Source organism: Malaya genurostris, chromosome 3, assembly GCF_030247185.1.
Source record: "Malaya genurostris strain Urasoe2022 chromosome 3, Malgen_1.1, whole genome shotgun sequence".
Lineage (NCBI taxonomy): Eukaryota > Metazoa > Arthropoda > Insecta > Diptera > Culicidae > Malaya > Malaya genurostris.
This window is the reverse complement of record NC_080572.1, coordinates 50,306,573-50,323,182: the sequence shown is the minus strand read 5'-3', so window position 1 is coordinate 50,323,182 and position 16,610 is coordinate 50,306,573. Positions and strand designations below refer to the sequence as shown.

At 37.7% G+C, this 16,610-nt stretch overlaps 1 protein-coding gene across 2 annotated transcripts in view; it reads left to right on the top strand.

Moving 5' to 3' along the window:
- LOC131434462 (protein O-mannosyl-transferase Tmtc3-like) overlaps window positions 1-16,610 on the top strand; it is a 696,449-nt gene that overhangs the window by 265,359 nt on the left and 414,480 nt on the right. For both annotated transcript variants that reach the window (XM_058601183.1, XM_058601184.1), the window contains exon 4: window positions 4,023-4,104. In XM_058601183.1, the coding sequence (XP_058457166.1) occupies window positions 4,023-4,104 (82 nt within the window). The remainder of the gene's footprint in view (window positions 1-4,022; window positions 4,105-16,610) is intronic.

Here is a 16,610-nt window from a genome sequence, read left to right as displayed (position 1 = left end):
AATAATAATAATAATAATAATAATAATAATAATAATACTAATAATAATATTAATAATAATAACAATATATAACAAATAACGCAACAAACAACAGAACCACATATTGCAATATACTATGATAAATATTACACTTTAGGATGAGCTTAAACCTACAAGCCCTTTCGAACCCTCTCATTCTGCTACTAACGCATATAGCGATAGTACCCAGTCGACGCCGTACTATTGACCAAATGTCATCATAGACGCTCGGGGAGGTATGAGATAGGAACTTGTGAGAACTTAATTATCTCACCATTTGACGACCACTTCAAGAGGAGGGGACAATTATAATCAAAAATTCTTCTGAAGGCATTTTTAAAGCGCAAACAAGAAACGAATTTTGGTTTACTTGGGACCACTGTTCACTGCGATAGGGGGCAAAGATAGTTATTTCCGTCTAGAATTCAAATTTAAAAACATTTTTTTGTTTACAAAGTCAATTGTGATAGATATCGTCAAAAAGACTGCAATTTTTTTCATGAAAGTTTGTATAACTTGGTTTTGAGAGCTGTATGATAAAGTGATATTTGGGAACAAAGTGAAACACGGTTTTTAATTCTGTTACATGCAATTGTTTCTAAGCACCGAATAGACTATGTACAGCAATCTTTTTCATGATATTTTTTCTCGTTTCGATTTTAGCACGGGTCGTTTTTGGCACAAGGAATCGTTCGATTGTTACCTATATATTAAAAAGTTGGCAGTATTTTCGAATTCAAAACAATTTCGTCTCTATGTAAATCAATTGTTTACGACAATAATTGCTGGAAGAATATAACCGGGTGTAAGAGGGTGTAAGATTTCAATATAAATAATTTCACTCGGGTTTCTCGGAGATGACTTAACCGATTTCTACAAGATTAGATTCATATGAAAAGTCCTATGCTTCCATACAAGGTTCCTGAATTGCATTTGGATCCGAATTCTGGTTCCGGAACGACGAAATTGAAACAATTTTACTAATTTTTCTCAACAAAAACTTCTTGGTTTTTAATCAGATCCGACTATCAATTCAGAAGATACAGGGTGATTAGTGTGAAAGTACCAGTATCATCTAAATGATTCGAGTTTATCGGGCATGCAGATTTGGATAGTCGATGTCCAAATAAACTTATTTCAATTTTACCAGTATTTGGTTTTCGATCCCGAAAGGTACCAAAAAAATCATGACTTGCGGTGTTCACTCTATCTCGGCGCAGACTAATCAGAAGTCAACAAATCAAAGCAACATAGTTAGAGAAGCAGTTTTTCTAGACTCCAACGTTTCTGTTTGATTTTTTTTTAATTTTTTTAATTTTTGATGGTTGTTCAAAGTGAAAACTACGATTTTTCACGAAAAAATCCGCCATTTTGTAGCTTTAAAACCTCCCCAAAGTAACAAACAACGAAAAGGAAAACGTTGGGGTCTGGTTTTTTTTATGTAGAAAGTGTGTGCAAAATTTGAAAAAAAATGTTGCAGTATTTTTTGAATGACGATGGACACGGACTTTCAAAACCTGCTTTCGAGGAAAACGCGTTTAAAGGTTTTTGTCTATAAAATCAATGGAAACAATTAATTACTCCAGGGAACCCGTAGGATCTAACATTTTCAAAAAATCATATTTTTTCTTTTATAATTTGCTATAACGAAATATTTCAAGAATGTTTTGTCAAGTTTTGAGGTCAATCGAAGTAGAAATCTTGGGCCTGTGCACCGAGCTCTTGCTTCTTCGTAGAATGAGATAGCCATAGATAAAGGTCCATAACTTCCAGAGTTTTGCTCCAATAGGCTTGAAAATTTTATAGAAACTCTTCAAATGTTTTACTATAAGAAAATATAAAGAGAATAATAAATAATTTTTAAAAGTGTTAGATCCTACCCGCCCCTTAAACCGAATAAAGAAATGTTTGTATACGAGGTCTGTTCAAAAAGTTACCGGAATTTTTTAATTGCGCGCTTCTGGAGAGTCCGGTGGTCAAAATTTTTTTTATTGTGTTGGTACATATGTCCCTAATGTATGGTGAAATTTTCAGCTGTATTCATTGTTTACATTCTGTCTTGTAGCGGCTGGTGTAGACGTGTTTTTTTGAGCTCGGCGATTTTTGTTAGTTTAAACAATGGAAGAATTGAAGAGTCAAAGAATTTGTATTAAATTTTGCGTGAAAAATGAAATAAAGTGTAACCAAGTGTGCGAAATGTTACAGAGAGCCTACGGTGAGTCTGCTATGAAAAAAACAAGTGTTTACGAGTGGTATTAGCGTTTCCAAGATGGCCGCGAAGACGTTGAAGACGACGAACGCTCCGGTCGACCCAGCACGTCAATAATCGATGAAAATGTGGGAAAAGTGCAAAAAATGATTATGGATGATCGCCGAATCACTATTAGAGAAGTTGCTGATGAAGTTGGCATATCAGTTGGCTCATGTCATCATATTTTTTCAAATGTTTTGGGCATGAAACGAGTGGCAGCAAAATTCATCGTTGCTTATTCGTGATTTTTTGGCTAAAAACAAGACTTTAATCATGCCCCAACCTCCTTATTCACCAGATATCGCTCCGTGTGATTTTTTCCTGTTTCCAAAGTTGAAGAGACCCATGAAAGGACAGCGTTTTTCATCGATTGAAGAGATAAAGGCAGAATCGCTGAAAGTGCTACAGAGCATTACAAAAAGTGACTATCAGGGGTGTTTCGAAGACTGGAAAAAATGCTGGCACAAGTGTATTACATCTAGGGGGGATTACTTTGAAGGGGACCATATAGATGTAGACGAATAAATAAATATTTTTTTAGAAAAATGAAAATTCCGGGTACTTTTTGAACAGTCCTCGTATACATTATAATTCGTCTTCGACTCCTCTGTGCACAACAGTTTATGTTGAACTTTTGTGCTACTTAGTAGCCCCTTAAAGGACGAACTGTACAAAAATTTTCCCCAGAGGAGGGGAAGGCTTGCATAAAACCTCTCTCGAATTTTCAACGGAATCGTTATACCATCGGAAAGTTGTAAACCGGCATGAAATACGACTCACCGACATGAGCATGAATTAAGGTTACCGACGATGGGGATTTCGAGATCTCAGAAATACCAGAGACGTCAGATCACCAGATGAGCTAAACAAACTGAAGCTGACAGCTGTCAGTTTCGAACAAATACAAGAAGAAGCAGAAGAAGAAAAAGAGATAGTTTGTTCGACAAAGTTGAATCTAGATTGAGCTCCTGCAAATAATGCAAGACATAATTTCTTGTTAGGACTCTTTACAAGTTCTCACAACAACAATAATCTATTCATGATTTTTCCAACCTGCAAGCATATTTCTGCACTGAAAGAGAAGAAATTTCGAAATAAAAATTCATGGCAAATCCTGGCTTCACTGTTCTTTCATTCTCAGATAATACGATCTCTCTGGCGGAAAAACTCTCCAGCACGAACGCACAAAGTCGAGGTTCATTTTCCACCTAGCCTCGACCGACACTAATTAAATTAATGTTATAGCAATGTTCCCCGTGGGAATTTCGAAAGAACAACCGAAGCAGCGAAGCAAACGCTTTTCTTAAGCTGACGGGCGCTGGGTGGGAAAATTTAATACCGATGATTCTTTTACTGTGCATACACACTCACACCCACACCCACACTGTTCCAGTGAACCTTTCCGTGTTCGCTCAGATCTGCACAGTAGAGTGCTTTTCCTGGTAAAACCAGTCCATTCCGGTCGTTCCTATTAGGGGATTTTAATTTTCCAAACTTCATCTTTCCATACCCTACCATCCCCAATTATTTCTTTCGTTAGCAACTGCTCTGAAATCGCGAGCAGAAGGAAAAGTCAAAGTCTAACTCAAAAAAAATATATATAATTCCCTGACCATGTCCATTCGTCCTACTATGCGACACGCGGAAACGGGGATGGTAGGACGAATTTACGATTTATATTAACTGTTTTGCTTCATTTTTAGTTAGTTTTTGTACATTTCTCTCATCCTAGTGTTTTTCTTTCCAATTACAGAATGTGCGCAACGCTCCTGTCGGAGGTGGCCAGCTTTGCAGCGGCGATGCTGTTCGCGGTGCATCCCATCCACACCGAAGCGGTAAGTGATCCCCGACGGGAACGTCCACCGACAACGAAAGGACTCCGTTTTGCTTCCCGTTTCGCCCGTAACCTTCGAGCCGTTCCCTTTCCACTGCTCCATGAGTACATAGCTGTGACCTAAGCCCGGTTTCCGGTTGACTGCCCGTAATGCAACCGAAACAAGAACCGTCAGCTGTGACATTTGGTTGAGACAGCGATGACGGTCGGGATTGGTTTGAATGTGGATTATTTCCGTTATTTCCAGCGCGCTAACCGGAGATGGTTTAATTAAAATGGACGAGAAAAGCTAAATCTGAGTCTGACGGGACCAGACAGACTACGTAGTTCACAGTGGTGAGCCGTCGGAGCCGGGTCCCGTGATTCGTTAATGGAATGAATATTTTTGTGCTGGTAACCTCTTGGCTCTCGTTGGGCTGATTCTCGCAAAAGATGACGGCTTGGCATAAGCGGTTTGTGTCAATTCATTTGAATCATAAAATTTAGCTTTATTGTGTGTTCTTTGGGAGAATTTTCGGACCCTTTGACAGCACGTTTGTGGCAATGCGGTAATTTCAAACAAGGCAGAAGATGCCACGTAATACGGCGTTAATTTTGCCTTTCTCATCAAGAAGAACTAGTCACTGTGAAAATCAACGAGAACGGAAAATGTCAGTATGTGTATTAAATATTAGAGATGGTCGGGTTGAAGTATTAGAGATGGTTGGTTGAACATAGAAAATCGTTATCCGGATCCGACCCGATCCCGAATTTATTTTTTTCCAAACCCGAACCCAACCTGCTTACTTACTTACTTAAGGCTCCTGCGCACCCCGAGTAGTGCAAAGGGCCGACTTGAAAGATCTCCATCCTGGGCGATTGCCCGCCATCGCCTTAACCTGTTGCCAGGTTAGATTTCGGTCGCCTTCTTTTATTTCTTTATAGAGGCTACGCCGCCATGAGCCTCTGGGTCTGCCTCTGCTGCGATGTCCTGCTGGGTTCCAGTCTAATGCGTGTCTGCAGATTTCGTTTCCATTCCTACGTAAGGTGTGGCCGACCCAGGCCTCACTTTCGTTCCCGAATTTCAGTTGCTATCGGCTTCTGGTGGCACCGGCGATGGAGCTCGGTATTTGAGATCCAGTTATGGGGTCACCAGGCTCGAATTATGTTCCGCAGGCACCTATTGATGAACACCTGCAGCCGTTGAGTGTTCTCCACTGATACACACCATGTTTCACTAGCGTATAGCAGCACAGATTTCACATTAGAGTTAAATATTCGGATTTTGGTGCGTTCACTTATCTGCCTGTTTTTCCAGATGTTTCTTAAACTCGCAAAGGCAGCCCTTGCCTTCTTGATCCTTGCACCTATGTCAATCTTGGTACCGCCGTCTGACGCCATTTGGCTACCAAGATATTGGAAGCTTTCAACATTCTCCACTGATTGCCCTGCTACTCTAAAGGTGGAAAGGGGTCATCGTGTTCACATCCAACGATTTGGTTTTGTTGAGATTGATTGCTAAGCCTGCCGATGAGGAGCGTTCGGCAAGGTCGTCAAGCTTACTCTGCATGTCAGAGCGCCGTTGAGCTAGGAGTGCAACGTCATCAGCCAATTCGAGGTCGTTCAGGTGCTCCATAGTTATTAGATGCCATAGCAGCCCACGGTTTGGAGGGGCTGGGGTCCACTAGGAGATTGATAGTACCTATTAGGTCTCTACGGACAGTACCAGCCGGCAGAAAAAAATGAACCAAGAATAGATCCACTGGGTTCCTGCTTTCATGTCGTAAAAGGCGACAATTACAGGAGTTTCTTTTTCCTTTTAGTTATCAGATATTTTCAATGTTTCACTTCTGATTACTCTATTTTACTAAATTATCTCTTCATTCAACCTATCAAATTCCGTCTAACTTCGAAAAAAAGTTTTATTTGGAATGTTTTCTTCTTCCATGTTATTGATTGTCTGTCAGGATTATAAATTGAATTATAAATAAATAAATGATCTATAACTATTGCGCAAATCCGTTGATATTACAAAGTTAATAACAGAGATAACATATATCGATATATTGAACACGTAGTAAAAAACACTTCATATTAATATTTCAAACAATAAATTAATATTTTTCTCGGTAGCCGGCTGCTCAGATCAACCAATATAACCAATTAATAATTTTAATAAGTAATTAAAATAATAAAGCGGAAATAATAAAGATTAATAAATAATAAATAAAGACGCGCGTGAAATCTGTTGACCTTTATTTGGTGATTTAAAATGATTTTATAACAACTGTTTGGAATATGTCAATGCAATGAATCAGCTATTTTGTCTAAATCCTATTCACTCGTTTATTTTGTATCACGTGATTTCATTTATAAAAACGTGTTTAATCCACCTAGCAGTGAGATGATACCTTTTTTTATCAATCCGCATGTGTTTTTTTCATGAATATTCTTCGGTTTTCATGACATTATTTTAATGACCGTCGTTTTAAGCTGCAATTTGACATTTTAATCAATCATTACTCTATCTAAAAAGGTTACAATCGATTAAACTTTTCATGATATGTCGAAGTGAGTTCCACTTTAGAATTTACGGTAATTTAAGGTACTTTCAGAGCCGGTATTCAGGAACCAGCATAAACCAAACCGATTCGTATAGCCATATGACGAATAAATTGCAATAGTTTTGAGTCCAACTTTCAAGCTTTTCGGGATTATCATCTTCTATATCGGTTTGAATTTTAAAAATTCATCCTCCTGTAATTCCAGAATCGGAAGTCAGCATTGAATAAAATTAATTAATTTTGTGTGGGACTATAAGTTTATTTTAATTTGATTTTTTTTCTGCAATTCGATTTGGCTTTATTTGAGAAAACGATTGAGCTTTGAGATACGATTCGATACTGGAGCCGGAATTCGAAAATCGGTGTAGCCGAAGTCAGACAAATTCACCTGATTAGTTTACATTTGTTTCAATATGTTTAAAAATCAGTATAGACATCTTTGAGAAATCGTAGTACGGGTTAAATTGTTGGGTGCCTTCCGAATCGAAAACTGAATACCACTAAAACTGAAATAAGTTTATTTGGTTGTCGACTATTCAAATCAGCAAATCTTAGATGATTCTTAGATATCATTTGAATCTTAGATCGGTTCAGCCATCTATGAGGAAAATAAGTTACACAATTTTAATTTCGTTTCACATATCATCCTGTAGTTCCGGAACCAGAAGTCGAATCCAAACATAACTCAGGAACCTTGTTTAGGAGCATACGAATTTTCATATGCTTCTGAGTTTGTAGAAAACGGTTGAGTCATCTTCGAAAAAAGGTAAAATTTGAGTGAAATTATTTGTCACATACGCATTTGCTGATCTCGACGAACTGATTCGAATGGTATATTGGTGTTATGTTCTTCCAGCATTTATTGCTGTAAGCAGTTTAAATCAATATAATTATGAAATTGTTCTGAATTCGGAAGTACTGTCATCTTTCTAGTATGTCATATTTGAACGATTATGTTGCCAAAAACGAACCGTGCTAAAATCGGTCCGAGGTAAAATGTCATGGAAAAGGATGCTGTACACAGTCTTTTTGGTACTTAGAAACAATTGTATGTAACAGTATAAAAAATCGTGTTTTACGTTGCTCCCAAGCCTTTCTTTGCCATACAGCGCTCAGAACTTCTACTGATGGAATATGGGGGAAAAGTCGCTTACACAAAAAATTCGATATCTCCGTTAAAAATGGACGGATTTTAACAATCTATGGCTTGCTGGATAGCTATTACCGTGTGGAATCTAAGTCTGAAAACATATTCTGTTTTCAAGGTCAATTGTGACAGATACTGTACAAAAACTGAAAATTTTGACATAAAACTTCGTATAACTCAAAAAGTAAAAATCCGATCTCAAAACCATTCAATAGCGTTCTGGGTGACGGGGAGACATACAGACACACATACAGACACACACACATACACACACACACAGACATTTGCTCAGTTCGTCGAGCTGAATCGATTGGTATATGTCATTCGGCCCTCCGGGCTTCGGAAAAATTTTCGAAAATATGAGCGAATTCTATACCTATTTTTTATATATATAAAAACGTGATTAATCCACCTAGCAGTGAGATGATACCTTTTTTTATCAATACGCATGTGTTTTTGCATGGATATTCTTAGGTGTTTTAGTTCTCATGACATTATTTTAATTATCGTCGTTTTAAACGGCAAATTGAGATTTTAATCACTCATTACCCTGTAATGCCGAAACTGCAAAACATATCGAATTTCAATCTTAGCGTGTGACAATCGATTGAACATTCCATGAGATGTCGAAGTAAGTTCCACTTTAAAGTTTTTCGTCATTATTTATGGTACTTCCAGAGCCGGTATTCAGGAATTAGCATAGCCCAAAATGATTCGAATGGCCATAAATTATTACACCAAACAATTTACATGAAATTTATAAACTCATCATCTGTAATTCCAGAATCGGATAAAATTCACCAATTTTGTATGGGACCTTAAGTCCTGTAATATTTGTTTTTGAAGTTCGATTTGGTCTTTTTTGAGAAAATGATTGAGCTTTGAGAATCGATTCGATACTGGAACCGGAATTCTAAAATCGGTGTAGCCGAAATCAGTTAAATTCACCTGAGGAATGTGTAGACATCTTTGAGAAATTGTAGAGCGAATTTAAATTTGGGGGTACATTCCGAATCCAAAAACGAATACCGCTCAAACTGAAATAAATTTATTTGGTAATCGACTATCCAAATCTGCAAACCCGATAAACCTGATTAATTTATGTGAAATGGAACTTTTTTCTACTAATCACCCTGCATTTTCTAAACCAGAAGTCGGATCTGACTAAAAAGTAAGAGGTTTTATAGGATTTTAAGACCTCTCATTTGAATCATAGATGATTCTTAGATTTCATTTGAATCTTAGATCGGTTCAGCCATCTACGAGAAAAATTAATTGTATTATTTTAATTTCGTTTCACATATCATCCTGTGGTTCCGCAATCAGAAGTCGAATATAAAAAAAGGTAAAAAAGGTAAAAATAGGGAAGTTTTTATTCTTTACGTGATAGTATTGCAAATTTTTCTTCAGTTTCCTCGAACAAGAGCTGTGACTTGCCGAGACTTCAATATAGGATATTGTTGAAACGTTCACTCGGGAAGTCAATGAGTTTCGTGGTGCATCCGAGCATCTTGAAACCGTAACATACTGAGTCGCGCGCGAATTATACCAATACTGAAAATTTTACTAACAAATATCCTTCTCCCGTGACACTTGTGGAGTGCGCAGTAGTATGTATGGCCTCTAGTAACAACAAGTGTTGGACTAACATCCCTTCCCATTCCTTAGACGATCTACGTTCGGGCCTGGCCGGTGCTGGTACTGATTTGTTTGTTTCTTATGATTCTTAGGTGTTTTAGTTCTCATGACATTATTTTAATTATCGTCGTTTTAAACGGCAAATTGAGATTTTAATCACTCATTACCCTGTAATGCCGAAACTGCAAAACATATCGAATTTCAATCTTAGCGTGTGACAATCGATTGAACATTCCATGAGATGTCGAAGTAAGTTCCACTTTAAAGTTTTTCGTCATTATTTATGGTACTTCCAGAGCCGGTATTCAGGAATTAGCATAGCCCAAAATGATTCGAATGGCCATAAATTATTACACCAAACAATTTACATGAAATTTATAAACTCATCATCTGTAATTCCAGAATCGGATAAAATTCACCAATTTTGTATGGGACCTTAAGTCCTGTAATATTTGTTTTTGAAGTTCGATTTGGTCTTTTTTGAGAAAATGATTGAGCTTTGAGAATCGATTCGATACTGGAACCGGAATTCTAAAATCGGTGTAGCCGAAATCAGTTAAATTCACCTGAGGAATGTGTAGACATCTTTGAGAAATTGTAGAGCGAATTTAAATTTGGGGGTACATTCCGAATCCAAAAACGAATACCGCTCAAACTGAAATAAATTTATTTGGTAATCGACTATCCAAATCTGCAAACCCGATAAACCTGATTAATTTATGTGAAATGGAACTTTTTTCTACTAATCACCCTGCATTTTCTAAACCAGAAGTCGGATCTGACTAAAAAGTAAGAGGTTTTATAGGATTTTAAGACCTCTCATTTGAATCATAGATGATTCTTAGATTTCATTTGAATCTTAGATCGGTTCAGCCATCTACGAGAAAAATTAATTGTATTATTTTAATTTCGTTTCACATATCATCCTGTGGTTCCGCAATCAGAAGTCGAATATAAAAAAAGGTAAAAAAGGTAAAAATAGGGAAGTTTTTATTCTTTACGTGATAGTATTGCAAATTTTTCTTCAGTTTCCTCGAACAAGAGCTGTGACTTGCCGAGACTTCAATATAGGATATTGTTGAAACGTTCACTCGGGAAGTCAATGAGTTTCGTGGTGCATCCGAGCATCTTGAAACCGTAACATACTGAGTCGCGCGCGAATTATACCAATACTGAAAATTTTACTAACAAATATCCTTCTCCCGTGACACTTGTGGAGTGCGCAGTAGTATGTATGGCCTCTAGTAACAACAAGTGTTGGACTAACATCCCTTCCCATTCCTTAGACGATCTACGTTCGGGCCTGGCCGGTGCTGGTACTGATCAATGAATTCTGGGATTATCAGAAGATGTACATTGAAGGATGATTTACCAGTCCCAGGATGGATCATCTAGAAACTCCCTGTACAATTTCAGCTAATTCCGATCAGTAACGGAGTAGCAACCAGGGGTGGTCGCTCAAGCTCAAGCTCAAGCCATAGCAGCTCACGGTTTGGTTCACGGTCAATCGCACCTACCAGGATCTCGTCGATTACGATGAGGAACAGTAGCGGTGATAGAATACATCCTTGCCTCACGCCAGCTACGACCCGGATGGGTTCAGACAAGACCCCGTTGCGCATAACTCTGCATGAGAAGGCCTCGTACTGCGCTTCGATGAGCGCGATGATTTTCTCAGGAACTCCCTTGCGTCTCAGGGCGTCCCACATATTTTCGTGATTGAGACGGTCGAAAGCTTTTTCGTAGTCAATGAAAACCAAATAAAGGGACTCTTGGAATTCATTGACTTGCTCCAGGATGATACGGAGCGTGACAATATGGTCCGCATCTTCCGGCACGGAATCCAGCGTGCTGTCGTCGGAGAGTCGCATCGATCTTCTCCTGGATCCGGGATAGGATCACTTTGCATATAACTTTTAGAACGGTACACAGCAACATAATGCCTCGCCAATTATCGCATATAGTCAGGTCGCCCTTTTTGGGCACCTTTATTAAGATACCCTACATCCAGTCGACCGGAAAAGTTGCGGTGTCCCAGATATTACGAAATAAATTGTGCAACAGTTGAGCGGATGTTATGTCTGCTTTGAGCATCTCGGCTGATATGCGATCGACCCCTGGGGCTTTGTTCGATTTCATGCTTTGAATGGCCGTTTTTATCTCCAGCAATGACGGAGCCTCGGTATTCACGCGTGTGATACGCCTGACCCTAGGCGGGTCATGCCGAGGTGATGGTGGCCTGGCTGGCACTTGGAAAAGTTGTTCAAAGTGCTCGAACCAGCGTTTAAATTGATCAGTTGGGTCGGCTAACAGTTGACCAATCGCGTCTTTCACAGGCATTGTCGCATTCATCTTCGCCCCACTTAGGCGTCGTGAGATATCGTAGAGGAGACGAATATCCCCGGTTGCAGCGGCCTTCTCTCCTTCGTCGGCGAGGAAGTCCGGCCACGCTCGCTTGTCCCGACTACATGAGCGTTTCACTTCCTTCTCCAGAGCCGAGTATCGTTGACGGGCCGAATATATGGCTCCTCGGGTTTTGGATCGCTGTATTGCGGCTTTGGCTCCTCTTCTCTCCTCTACTTTCGTCCAGGTCTCATCAGTGATCCATTGCTTTCTCTGGGTGCGCAGTTCACCCAGATTATTCTCGCTGGTGACGATGAAGGCATTCTTGATGGCAGTCCATTGGTCTTCCACGCTGCCACCTTCCGGAATGTCTGCAGCACGAGTCTGTAGTTCCACAGTGAAGGATCTCCAGTCGGCGTGTGTTAAACCGCCGTCCAACTCTCTCCTCTTGTCGACGATCTGGCTTCTCCCCTTCCAATGCTTCATGTAGACTATATCTGGTCAGATGAAGGAATAATAATAAATAAATGAATGAATTAATAAATAAAAGACTTGAATGTATAAAAAAAATGAATAATTGTACCCGGCACCTTCTGAAATCCATGGAAAACGTGGTACCAATTGCTCTATTCTGAATGCAATAAAACACAACTCAAAAGGTAACGCGATTAAGCGAAGCTCCGTGCGTGTTTAGACTTTGTACGACCTGGGAATGGTTCAAATTTCACTCTCGCGCCCGTGTGTGTATATGTGTGTGTGTACTTTTCGAAGATATTTATACGCGCTCAATTTTCTCAGAGATGGCTTAACCGATTTGAACAAACTTATGCTCGTTTGAAACCTACTATTGGACCATTGATCAAGTTCGAAGACCAAATGGCTGTGACTTTTGGTTCCGGAGACATTATGGTATAAGTGACGTAACCGACAAAACACGTTGTTTTTACCGCTCTAATGTATACAAGGGTGCCGATATTTTGGGATCACCTCTAATTTCGTAAAGCGCTACTGTTCAAAAGTTTAGGCACCTCGAAAAAAGTCCTCATGCAAAATTTGAGTTAAATCGGACATGGGTACGGGGTGCTGCCCAGCTTTAACAAGTTTGAAAATTTTCGATCTTGAAAAACCACCATAGGGGGGAGTACATGAATTTTTTTTTATGCCAAAAATCTTAAAATTGCATGAAACGTCAAGATTTAGTGTTATTTCAAAAAAAAAATTTCGACAAAATTTTGATTTTGTCCCAAAAAGTCGATATTTTCAAAAAAAAATTTTTCGAGATGACACTAAATCTCGACGTTTCATGCAATTCTAAGACTTTTGGCATCAAAAGTTTTCTTTCGATTTCGAAAATTTCATGTTTAAGCTTCTCGAAAAATGTCTTCATGCAAAATTTGAGCTAAATCGGACATGCGTAAGGGCTGCTCGGCGGTAAAGTTTTGAAAATTTTCAATCTTGAAAACGCACCATAGGGGGGAGTACATAAAATTTCCAACATCGAAATTTTTTTTTGATACCGAAACTCTTAAAACTGCATGAAACGTCGAAATTTAGTGTCTTCTAAAAAAATTTGTGTTGAAAAAATCAACTTTCTGGGACTTTTGATATTTTTTTTAAGTCCCAAAAAGACGATTATTTCAATTTTTTTTTTCGAAATGACAACGCAACGCAAATGTCAAGCGCTAGTTTCGAAAAATGATGCTGACTGTGTGACATAAACACTGAAGCATGCTTTTGTGAACTACTCGAATCAATCTGAATCAATTGGGGTCAAAATTAGTGTCCAGAATCTATATATCTATCTATCTATATAAAAATGCAGAGATCATTCTTTGTAATCGCATCACGTAAGAACGGATGGACGGATTGAGATGATTCTTTTTTTGTTTGATCAGTTTTTACCCCCACCGGGTTCGTACATGAAAAAATTGCAAAACTTGCCGGAAAATTGGGGAAAATACATAAAGTTGTTTTGTCTGAAAAATGGAATTTTCCGTTAAAAAAATCACCAATGATTGCTAGATCTACAATTGGCGCGCAAGGAGATGCTCAGAATTTCGCCGTTGAAGAAAAAAATACTAGATCGTTGGAAAATCGTTTGCCGCGCAACGAGTAGATTTTACATGCCTCATTGATTCGTCATTTGGAAACACATGCCTAATAGGGTATCAAAATCATTACTTGCCAAATGACCTTATGGTAGAATGCACATGACTGTTTTAGCTATACCGTACACAGAAGAAAAAGTTCTAATATCTTTTACCAGTAGATGTAGTTAGATGAATAATGTTGGCCATCGTGGGCGTGAGTTGAACAAATCAAATAATGTAACGATTTTTTTACGTATCAATGATAGGATTCTGCTGTTGAAATAATGAGTTCAGATGAACATTTTGAACAAGTTTGAACATTTCATACAGATTTGTAAGCTGCTTAAGCCAAATAATTTCATTTTCCGAACATTTAATTACTTGACGAATTATCTTATGCGAATCATGAATATCATATCTGAAGGAGAAATCGTGGCATGTAAGAACCATTAGTTGTGAGATCTGCTCTTTTGTACATTGGCTTTAACGATAAGAAGAATACTGGTATAATCACTCCTTATGTTCACTCCACTAGAACAGAATATTGATTCTCAGGACTGAATACTAAGCAAAACGATGTGGTGGCTCGACGAATGAAAGGCCTTTTGATACAATTCTTGAACGAATCCAGCGTTCATGTCAAAGTAAATGGACACAATCTATATATATATATATATATATATATATATATATATATATATATATATATATATATATATATATATATATATATATATATATATATATATATATATATATATTTATATATATATATATATATATATATATATATATATATATATATATATATATATATATATATATATATATATATATATATATATATATATATTATATATATATATATATATATATATATATATATATATATATATATATATATATATATATATATATATATATATATATATATAAATGGATGTAGGTTTGTATGTTTGTAACGCGATAACTTCGGAACTACTGAACGGATCGCCACCAAACTTGGCACAGGTACTTCTTGTATTTCAGAGATGGTTTAGGGAGTATATTTATATGCGAGGGAGCGTAGCAAGTGTCATAAGCAAGGGGGGTCATGGAAAAATTTCATATAACTTGACAAGAGTTGATACGTTTTGAAGACCGTAGAACCATTTTGCATATCTTGGATATGACTATATTGGGGGTGGATGTAGCAAGTGGACAGGGGGGGTGTAATGTTTAAAACGGCATTATTCCGAAACTACTGAACGGATTGCCACCAAACTTGGCACAGATACTTCTTGCTCTTCTGAAAAGGTCATAAGGATATTTTGACAGGGGAGGAAGCGTAGTAAGTGTTCATAACAGGGGGGGTCATGAATTTTTACCTTTTTTTATATATATAAAAATAGGTATAGAATTCGCTCAAACTTTCGAAAAATTTTCCGTGGCCCGGAGGGCCGAATGTCATATACCAATCGATTCAGCTCGACGAACTGAGCAAATGTCTGTGTGTGTGTATGTGTGTGTGTCTGTATGTGTGTTGTCAACTAAGAGGTCGAGATCTCAAAGATGGCTGGACCGATTTTGATCAAACTAGTCGCAAATGAAAGGTCTCCCCGTCACCCAGAACGCTATTGAATGGTTTTGAGATCGGATGTTTACTTTTTGAGTTATACGAAGTTTTATGTCAAAATTTTCAGTTTTTTGACAGTATCTGTCACATTTGACCTTGAAAACAGAATATGTTTCCAGACTTAGATTTCGCTCGGTAATACCTATCCAACAAGCCATAGATTGTTAAAATTCGTCCATTTTTAACGGAGATATCGATATTTTTGTGTAAGCCTTATTCCAGTAGAAGGAATTTTGAGCGCTGTATGAAAAAGCAATGCTTGGGAGCAACATGAAACATGATTTTTTTTACTGTTAAATATAATTGTTTCTAAGTACCAAAAAGACTGTGTACAGCATCCTTTTTTATGACAATTTGCCTCGGACCAATTTTAGCACGGTTCATTTTTGGCAACATAATCTTTCGAATATGGCATATGTAAACCAGATGATACCAGCATTATCGAGTTGGAAGTAATTCCATAATTATATTGATTTAAACTATTTACAGCAATAAATGCTGGAAGAACATGACTTCCATATACCATACGACTCAGTTCGTCGAGATCAGCAAATGCGTGTGTGACAAATAATTTCTCTACATGTTCTCGGGAATTGCTAAACCGTTTTCTACAAACTCAGATTCATATGAAAAGTAGTATACTCCCAAAGAAGGTTCTGAATTACGTTTGGATCCGACTTCTGATTGCGGAACCACAGGATGATATGTGAAACGAAATTAAAAAACGTATTTAATCCTCCTAGCAGTAAGATGATACCTTTTTTTATCAATCCGCATGTGTTTGAATGTTCATGAATATTCTTCGGTGTTTAAGTTTTCATGACATTATTTTAATGACCGTCGTTTTAAGCGACAATTTGAGATTTTAATCACTCATTACTCTGTAATGTCGAAACTGCAAATCGGATCGAATTTGAATCTAGAAGTGTGATAATCGATCAAACATTCCATGATATTTAAGTTCCACTTTAGAGTTTACGGTAATTTAAGGTACTTCCAGAGCCGGTATTCAGGAACCAGCATAACCCAAACCGTTTCGTATGGCCATATGAATAATAAATTACAACAGTTTTGAGTTCAACTTTGAAGCTTTTCGGGATTGTCATCTTCTATATCGGTTTGAATTTTAAA